The 10,563-nt window shown below is 37.5% G+C and overlaps 1 protein-coding gene across 3 annotated transcripts in view; it reads left to right on the forward strand.

Moving 5' to 3' along the window:
- The window catches only part of LOC127867453 (tetratricopeptide repeat protein 30A-like), a 34,850-nt gene extending 24,870 nt beyond the window's left edge, over positions 1–9,980 (forward strand). For all 3 annotated transcript variants that reach the window (XM_052408610.1, XM_052408611.1, XM_052408612.1), the window contains 5 exons: positions 3,067–3,277; positions 4,137–4,208; positions 5,217–5,320; positions 8,883–9,091; positions 9,648–9,980. In XM_052408610.1, coding sequence (XP_052264570.1) covers positions 3,067–3,277; positions 4,137–4,208; positions 5,217–5,320; positions 8,883–9,091; positions 9,648–9,772 — 721 coding nt within the window. In that variant the 3' untranslated portion in view covers positions 9,773–9,980. The remainder of the gene's footprint in view (positions 1–3,066; positions 3,278–4,136; positions 4,209–5,216; positions 5,321–8,882; positions 9,092–9,647) is intronic.
- Positions 9,981–10,563: the final 583 nt, after the last annotated feature.

The following is a 10,563-nucleotide window of genomic DNA, read 5'->3' on the forward strand; positions in this document are numbered from 1 at the left end:
ACTTAACTATGAAGCAAAAATTATTGCAAAGAATTGATTAGCAATACTATTTATTTAGACACCTACTTATTTCTAAAGACTAAATAATTTTACACAAATAAATTTATTATTCGAAATTATTTCTATTGACAAATGATATAAAGGACTGGTATCTCGAAAAAGAGCTGTGTCCTGAAAGCTGGGTATAATTTTTTATGCCCCTGAAGGAGGGCATATAGTGATCGCACTGTCCGTCTGTCAGTCCGTCCGTCAGTCTGTCCGTCACACTTTGCGTTTATGTTTAGAAAAAAAACTTCTATGTCCCTTCATATTTTGTATGCATGTGTATATGGACAAGGCCTTTCTATATGCACACACATTTTGACCCCTTTGACTTTGACCTTGAACTTAGGTTTCGAAAAATGCGTTTAGGTTTCGAAAAATGCTCATTATTGCTATCAAAGTGTTTATCGGGGGCATATATTATCCTATGGAGACAGCTCTTGTTGGATCTTCTCTTATACACATTTCCCAAGATGTTTTTTTCTCAACATAAAATAGTCACCTTACATAATATCACCACCATCTGTGTCCTTAGCAGAAAGGTCAATTACATGATCACAACATATATCAATGGTCCACGACTCTTATTGGTATAACATTACCGTTTATTGCTCTTTAAATGCTTAGTGTTGTGTTCTGGTTTTCCTGTAAATGTTAATTGGCAAAAATGAAATGTTAACATTTATTTCTGTTTTATATTACATTATGAAACTATAAATTATTTGCAATAAACAAGGGCAGAATTTTATATATCTTTAAGTTAATGTTTTATATGTTTTAAATTGTTTGCTTTATCTTTTTTTCATAATCCTCACAAATGAGGCCTCATTAAAATTTAATATGTAAATTCACATTTTGTGTGTTATTACAAGCCATTTTTTATAGGATGAAAGTACCAAGCATTTTAATATGTCAAATAATTATTAATAAAATTGGGCAAGAATTATCCACAGTAAATTTAAAAATTGTGGAAAAGTGTGCAATTGAAAGGGTTTCTATTGGGGAAAAGAGGCATTGTTTGGCGCTTCGTTGAGATGGAAAAAGCAGTGTATATTTTATCACATTTGCCCATATATTGTTGGAACACAGGGCATGTTACTCAAATAAGCCCTGTACCAATAGTGAGGCTTTTCTTGGCAAATATTTATGCCCCCCTTCGAAGAAGAGGGGGTTTATTGCTTTGCTCATGTCGGTAGGTCGGTCGGTCGGTCCGTCCACCAGGTGGTTTCCGGATGATAACTCAAGAACGCTTGGGGCTAGGATCATGAAACTTCATAGGTACATTGATCATGACTCGCAGATGACCCCTATTGATTTTGAGGTCACTAGGTCAAAGGTCAAGGTCACAGTTACTGGAAATAGGCGTTATAAGGATTTAGCATGGTTCAAACAAGGGAAACAACTATGGTTTATGCATGTTCTTCTTTACTTCTACTACTTCTACTTCTACTATTACCACTACCACCACCACCACCACCACCGCCACCGCCACCGCCACCGCCGCCGCCGCCGCCGCCACCACCACCACCACCACCACCACCACCACCACCACCACCACCACCACTTATTCTACCATGTCTACTATTACTACTTCTACTACTACTGCCACCACTACTACTATTTTTACTACTACTACACTGTTCACAGTGACAAAAAACGTATTCACACAATGGCTGCTACTACAACTTATAGCCCATATAGGGGGGCATGCATGTTTTACAAACAGACCTTGTTACCAATCCATCCTAGACTTAAGTCTAAGAATGAAATATCCTGAAAACTGTAATGTTCTAAATATTCTTTATTTTTATCGGAGGGATATTGAATTTGCGTTGTCCATATGTCTGTCACAAAATTATTTTTTGCGGGGGATGTCAATTCAACGATTTTTTTGTTAAGTCTAACTTGAAATTTGACACCTCAATAACATCATTCTTCATATGGACCAGTTAGCCTGTTGACATAAGCACCATTGACAGACTTAATTAAATTAAACTCTGAAGTAATATTTATTTGGTCTAAGTCTGTGCTATATACTTAAAGGGATCTTTTCACGGTTTGGTAAATTGAAAAAATTGAAAGAAGTTTTTTCAGATTCGCAAATTCCGTTTTAGTTATGATATTTGTGAGGAAACAGTATTACTGAACATTTACCATAGTCCAATATAGCCATTATATGTATCTTTTGACGATTTGAAAACCTTAAAATTATAAAGCGTTGCAACGCGAAACGATTGAATTTGGAGAGTTCTGTTGTTGTCGTTTAAATTTACGAAACTACGAAGATTGCTTATATAAGGTATAAAATACATATATTGTGTATACCTGGCGGAATAGCCGAGAGAGCTAATGCGTTTTTACTTCAGACTAACTCCAGGACTCCGGGGGTCACTGGTTCGAGCCCTGGTACCGGCTACTTTTTTTCCTTTTTTAAATTTTATTCTTGATTTTTTACTGGAGCTTTTAAGATCCAATGTTTACATTTATCAATATAAAGCATTTAATGACAAACTTCAAAATATGCCAAAATCTGTGAAAAGGCCCCTTTTAGTCACAGAAGGGCTATTGAATGAAGACCCATATTTTCCCTGCAGGTGCATTCGGATCACAATGCAGCAGGCTAAGATGTTCTGGGGCATGTAGAGCAGAAAGTTATATTACACCATATAGTGAGGTGTTTATTATTTACCCTGCAGTGAGGCTGTTCCTTTACACCCCAGGTACATCCCAATCCTGAGGCAGCAGGCCAAGATCAATGGTGATATTGCAATCTACTAGGACATGACCAACTACCGGCATGTTACATTACATGGTATAGTGAGGCTGTTCTATTCCCCCCCCCTTGTAATGCTGTTCATTTTTACCCCCTGTAGGTACATTCCAATCTTGATGCAGCAGGCCAATATCTACAGGGACATGGAGAACTACCAGCAGGTAGATTGTGTCTCATCCATTTATGAGGCTGTTCCTATTCCCTCCCACAGTGCTCTCAACAAATATTAAGGCTGTTCCTTTTCACCCCAGGTACATCCCAATCCTGATGCAGCAGGCTAAGATCTACTGGGACATGGAGAACTACCAGCAAGTTGAGAAGATCTTCAGGAAGTCAGTAGAGTTCTGTAATGAGCATGACACATGGAAGCTCAACGTGGCCCATGTGCTCTTCATGCAGGAGAATAAGTACAAGGAGGCAACGGGCTTCTATGAACCAATTGTCAAGAAAAACTATGACAACGTAAGACATGCATAGACTTCAGATGTGCTTTTTTAAGCTTTTATCACTCAGATACGCACTTTGACGCGTCTTGAGTCCCTTAGAAAATAACAATAAATTAAGGACCTTTCTTTCTTGATTCAAGTTTTAAAAGCTTTATTTCCAACCATAAGCTACTAATGAACAGCAAACAGCATTAATACTGAACAGACTGCGAGGTACTCACAGGCTGTTCTGGTTTTATTCTGTTTGCTTATAGCCATGTTCACTATGCTTCGGAGAAGGAAAGGGTTACAATATATTGTTTCACAAATCTGCAATGTATCGTTTTGTTTTTAAATGTTCTTATTGTTCTTTGAGTCAGTTTGGTCTACATTTAAATGCCTTCCTTTTACATAAATTGTAGATTCGTTAAGTGCAAAAAAGATTTATCGAACCTGAACTTATAATATTCAAATTCTATTAAAGCCTAACTGGATTTGTTTCCCTTTGTGTCCTTCTTTGAAGTTTAATAACACTGTTGAAATGGCGTTGTTGTATAATAAGTTTTGTTGTTTTATACTTGTTTTGTTTAAATATTTCTTTTGGTAATATGACATCTTTTTTAAATACTTGAATGTTTTTTACAAAGCCACCGTCAAGATTTACCATGCAATGTACTGGTAATTTAATTGTTGTCTTTGTATTTTTTATGCAGTTTTCTTCAGGAGGAAAATTTATATTTAACTAACTTGTCATAAAATAGACCAACATTTAGTTTATTGTATTTTATAGTTTCTTAGTCTAAGGGGATTTGTTTAAAGTTTTTGTGTTTTAATGTTTAATGTTTCAAATTTTGAAAAAAAATATGTGGCTGTAAAAATGGGATTGTTTGTTTCAGATTCTGAACGTCAGTGCTATAGTCCTGGCCAACCTGTGTGTAGCCTATATCATGACCAGCCAGAATGAAGAGGTAATGAGAAGATATAATTGTGTGCAATTCAAATAAACTATGTTTTTATTTTGGTAATTGGTATAAATATTTAATCCCTTGTCTTGAAACCGTTTGATTTGAAAGTAAACATATAATCTTTTTCAGTTTATATTGGAGATTCATTTACTTCACTTTATCAGGTTTGACAAAATGTTGCAATCTCCATTTTTCGATCCAAATGATAACGTCTCCCTTTGTTATAGTCCCCATTATTACCCAAATGATAGGGTCAATGTTTCTTTGGTGCACATGTGATGGTTGACTTTAATGGTCAACATGTTAAAATACTAAAATTCACTCTTGAAGTTCTATTCCGTATCATCCGCTAGTAATGGTCCAGTAGCGGTTTCTCAGAAAACTGATACAAGACTGTCTCAATAAGCCCACGGCTTTCAGTAATATTTCATCTCAGATTAACCTGTGCAGTCTGCACTGACAACACTTTTTGCTTAAATGCAAAATTTTGTTTATAAGAAGTAAGTGCAAATCCAGTCTAGCTGGCCTAAAATGCAGTCCTTGATAAGCCTGTGCAAACTGCACAGGCTAATGTCGGACAACATCTAATGCACATGCGTCATGCCCAGTTTTCTCAGATCGTGTCTCAATTAGCTGCATGCCATGTTGCATGCTGAGGAATTTATGCCGAAAGTGTTTTCCCTGATAAGCTTGTGCAAACTGCACAGTCTAATCTGGAACCATACTTTAGGCATATGCATCAAATTAATAGATTTCTTGTTCTGAGAAAACTGGGCATAATGCATGTGTGTACAGTGTCATCCCAGATTAGCCTGTGCAGTCTGCTTTTATGACATATTTCGTTTAAATGAAGTCTCTTCATAGCAAAAATCCAATTGAGGCGGAAAGTGTCGTCCCTGATTAGCCTGTGTGGACTGCACAGGCTAATCTGGGATGACACTTTACGCACATGCATTATGCCCAGTTTTCTCAGAACGCGTCTCATTTAATCTCGTGGGTGGCATGTTACAGGCTGAGGAGTTGATGAGGAAGATCGAGAAGGAGGAGGAGCAGGTGGCCTATCAGGACCCGCAGAAGAAGATTTACCATCTGTGTATTGTCAACTTGGTCATTGGGTAGGTGGTTAGGGTAGATGAGATGTAAGATTTACCATCTGTGTATTGTCAACTTGGTCATTGGGTAGTGGTTAGCGTAGATCAGATGTAAGATTTACCATCTGTGTATTGTCAACTTGGTCATTGGGTAGGTGGTTAGCGTAGATGAGATGTAAGATCTACCATCTGTGTATTGTCAACCTGGTCATTGGGTAGGTGGTTAGTGTAGAAGGGATGCAAGATCTACCATCTGTGTATTGTCAACTTGGTCATTGGGTAGGTGGTTAGTGTAGATGGGATGTAAGATCTACCATCTGTGTATTGTCAACCTGGTCATTGGGTAGGTGGTTAGTGTAGATGGGATGTAAGATCTACCATCTGTGTATTGTCAACCTGGTCATTGGGTAGGTGGTTAGTGTAGAAGAGATGTAAGATCTACCATCTGTGTATTGTCAACTTGGTCATTGGGTAGGTGGTTAGTGTAGATGAGATGTAAGATCTACCATCTGTGTATTGTCAACTTGGTCATTGGGTAGGTGGTTAGTGTAGATGGGATGTAAGATTTACCATCTGTGTATTGTCAACCTGGTCATTGGGTAGGTGGTTAGTGTAGATGGGATGTAAGATTTACCATCTGTGTATTGTCAACTTGGTCATTGGGTAGGTGGTTAGTGTAGATGGGATGTAAGATTTACCATCTGTGTATTGTCAACTTGGTCATTGGGTAGGTGGTTAGTGTAGATGAGGTGCAAGAGCTACCATCTGTGTATTGTCAACCTGGTCATTGGGTAGGTGGTTAGTGTAGATGGGATGTAAGAGCTACCATCTGTGTATTGTCAACCTGGTCATTGGGTAGGTGGTTAGGGTAGATGAGATGTAAGATTTACCATCTGTGTATTGTCAACTTGGTCATTGGGTAGGTGGTTAGGGTAGATGAGATGTAAGATTTACCATCTGTGTATTGTCAACCTGGTCATTGGGTAGGTGGTTAGTGTAGATGGGATGTAAGATTTACCATCTGTGTATTGTCAACTTGGTCATTGGGTAGGTGGTTAGCGTAGATCAGATGTAAGATTTACCATCTGTGTATTGTCAACTTGGTCATTGGGTAGGTGGTTAGTGTAGATGAGGTGCAAGAGCTACCATCTGTGTATTGTCAACCTGGTCATTGGGTAGGTGGTTAGTGTAGATGAGATGTAAGATTTACCATCTGTGTATTGTCAACCTGGTCATTGGGTAGGTGGTTAGTGTAGATGGGATGTAAGAGCTACCATCTGTGTATTGTCAACCTGGTCATTGGGTAGGTGGTTAGTGTAGATGAGATGTAAGATTTACCATCTGTGTATTGTCAACCTGGTCATTGGGTAGGTGGTTAGTGTAGATGAGATGTAAGATTTACCATCTGTGTATTGTCAACCTGGTCATTGGGTAGGTGGTTAGTGTAGATGGGATGTAAGAGCTACCATCTGTGTATTGTCAACCTGGTCATTGGGTAGGTGGTTAGGGTAGATGAGATGTAAGATTTACCATCTGTGTATTGTCAACTTGGTCATTGGGTAGTGGTTAGCGTAGATCAGATGTAAGATTTACCATCTGTGTATTGTCAACTTGGTCATTGGGTAGGTGGTTAGTGTAGATGGGATGTAAGATTTACCATCTGTGTATTGTCAACTTGGTCATTGGGTAGGTGGTTAGTGTAGATGAGGTGCAAGAGCTACCATCTGTGTATTGTCAACCTGGTCATTGGGTAGGTGGTTAGTGTAGATGGGATGTAAGAGCTACCATCTGTGTATTGTCAACCTGGTCATTGGGTAGGTGGTTAGGGTAGATGAGATGTAAGATTTACCATCTGTGTATTGTCAACTTGGTCATTGGGTAGGTGGTTAGGGTAGATGAGATGTAAGATTTACCATCTGTGTATTGTCAACCTGGTCATTGGGTAGGTGGTTAGTGTAGATGGGATGTAAGATTTACCATCTGTGTATTGTCAACCTGGTCATTGGGTAGGTGGTTAGGGTAGATGAGATGTAAGATTTACCATCTGTGTATTGTCAACCTGGTCATTGGGTAGGTGGTTAGTGTAGATGGGATGTAAGATTTACCATCTGTGTATTGTCAACCTGGTCATTGGGTAGGTGGTTAGTGTAGATGGGATGTAAGAGCTACCATCTGTGTATTGTCAACCTGGTCATTGGGTAGGTGGTTAGGGTAGATGAGATGTAAGATTTACCATCTGTGTATTGTCAACTTGGTCATTGGGTAGGTGGTTAGGGTAGATGAGATGTAAGATTTACCATCTGTGTATTGTCAACCTGGTCATTGGGTAGGTGGTTAGTGTAGATGGGATGTAAGATTTACCATCTGTGTTTTGTCAACCTGGTCATTGGGTAGGTGGTTAGTGTAGAAGGGATGCAAGATCTACCATCTGTGTATTGTCAACTTGGTCATTGGGTAGGTGGTTAGTGTAGAAGGGATGTAAGATTTACCATCTGTGTATTGTCAACCTGGTCATTGGGTAGGTGGTTAGTGTAGATGAGATGTAAGATCTACCATCTGTGTATTGTCAACTTGGTCATTGGGTAGGTGGTTAGTGTAGAAGGGATATAAGATTTACCATCTGTGTATTGTCAACCTGGTCATTGGGTAGGTGGTTAGCGTAGATGGGATGTAAGATTTACCATCTGTGTATTGTCAACTTGGTCATTGGGTAGGTGGTTAGTGTAGATGGGATGTAAGATTTACCATCTGTGTATTGTCAACCTGGTCATTGGGTAGGTGGTTAGTGTAGAAGGGATGTAAGATTTACCATCTGTGTATTGTCAACCTGGTCATTGGGTAGGTGGTTAGCGTAGATGGGATGTAAAAAGAGGACCTTATAACCCTTTACCACTTAGATACCTATTTTCACGCATCTGTAGTACTCTAGAAAGTTATATTTAATTTAAGACCTTTCTTACTAAATTCAAGTTTTAAAGGCTTCATTTCCAACCCTTAGATATCTTGGATTAGCAGCAAACAGCATACAATCTGGTGTTATGCCGTTTGCACATAGCAATTTTTACTTTGCTTCTAAGTGGTAAATGGTCAAAGTAGTCAAAATTATGTTCACAATCAGTAGCGACTATTATATTGTTTCTTTTTTTGGACTTAAACAATAAATTAGCGCTTGAAAACTTAGAGTCTTGAAGGTGAAATATTCAGTGTTAATAAGCTCATTACATACTTTATAAATCTGAACTGCATTTTCATAAAAGCTTTTGCAGTTTTAATTTAATTTAATTTTAATGTATTTTAAACATTTTAAATTTTTTTGTTTTTGTTTTTTAAACATATTTTATCACTTGTGTAATTACTGTATGTTCATCATTGTTCTACTGTTTTGGTCTGTTGATCTTTTTTATGTCAAATTAAGATTTAAAAAAGGTCCATTGATGTTTTGAATGAGATGCCTATGGTGGTTTGAATGAGATGGCATGGATAGAATCTTTAACATTTCCTATTTCCTTTCCCCCTGTAAATTAAAATTAAAGGACTTTTGATGTTTTGAACAAGATGTCATAGATATCACCTTCATGATTTACAGTACGCTGTACTGCGCGAAGGGCAACTACGAGTTTGGCATTTCCCGCGTGATCAAGAGCCTGGAGCCGTACAACAAGAAGCTGGGCACCGACACCTGGTACTATGCCAAGCGATGTTTCCTCTCGCTGATCGAGAACATGTCGAAGCACATGATAATGATGCGTGACGCTGTCGTGCAGGAGTGCATTCAGTTCCTGGAGTGCTGCGAAAGTAGGAGGCTTTACTACAATTTTTGTTTTCAACATGCATGATTGACAGGTACTGTTAAATGTTGTTAACTAGATGACAGACATTGTTTGGACCTAACCTGTATTGAGAAAGTAAGATGTTTAACTACAATTATTTTAATCTTTTGACATACAAACTTATCATGTACTGTTAAACGTTGTGTACTTTATAACTCAATTATTTTTGTACCTAAATTTTTCGTAATCAGTTTGGCTTCATAAAGTAGCTCATTATAGAATACACTGGCTTGTAATATCTTCATAAAAAGAGCCATTTTACACAAAATTGTATATAAAAATCCATTTGTACATTCGTTGTTGGCCTGAATTCCCATGACAAGAATACCTGATGGGCTGGAAGTCTCCTTGAAAGAACAATTTTGTTTTATTATATCCTCATTTATTTTCTGTCCATAAGCTAGATATTGATAGGGTCGAATTTTCTGATGGCAAAACGTTTTGAATAGTTCCTGTCAATAACAGCTGTGATTATAAAAAAATAACTCTTATAACATGCTTTTATTTCTGGCCCCTTGCAGTGTATGGTCGGGAGGTGAAGGCCCTTATAGAGCAGCCCTTAGAGGCAGAGCCCATGCACCCTGGGAAGAACACAGTCACATACGAGGCCCGCCTGCTCAAGGGCCTGCTGCTGCAGCTGATTTAGGGGCCACCAGGGGCCTACATGTGGCCTACCTTGGCAGATTTTAACCATTTCCTGCTCAAATAACCACTTTACTTTGATCTGTTCTAGTCTAGTAGAAAATCAAATATAATTAAAGACCATCCTAACTATAATATATAAGTTTTAAGGCTTTCATTTTCCAAGCCCAATGTACTAACGAGCTGCAATCAGTATAAAACCTGAACAGACTGTGAGTTAATAGGGGCAGAAAGGTTGTTTATTCATGGGTGTTGGGAGTGAACATTTCAAGAGCCACACTGGATCTGAGTTTGAAAATAGATCTATGTAAAAATTGTGTTATTAAATGGATTAATATGCCAAATTTTTTTTGTTAATTAGATTTTAATACAACCAAACATTTTATACTAGTAGAGTTTTCTTGTATAATGGGTATGTTAATCTTTATTCATTAAATATTAGTGTAATTCACATTAAATTCAGTCTTTAACTAAAACTGTGTTTGTATGAAACTATAATTCTACAACTACTATGATTATCTGCCACTCCTGGTTTTATTTTAAACAAGGGGATATTTCATTTGGTGATAGCTAATTATTTTTATGTGAGAACATAATAAATTATTTATGGCTTGTTTAAAGTTACGTATTTTTTTTTATTTATAGAAATATATATAATTTAGATACACAGTAATATACTAGTAGTTTATTAGGTTTTGGAAGATATCAAAACGAAATATAATTACCATTTACTGCCCTTAATTTATTATGACTGTATGAAATAAGTATGAACTAAAATATATTTTAAAGAACCAA

Source organism: Dreissena polymorpha, chromosome 2, assembly GCF_020536995.1.
Source record: "Dreissena polymorpha isolate Duluth1 chromosome 2, UMN_Dpol_1.0, whole genome shotgun sequence".
In the NCBI taxonomy this organism is placed as follows: Eukaryota; Metazoa; Mollusca; class Bivalvia; order Myida; family Dreissenidae; genus Dreissena; species Dreissena polymorpha.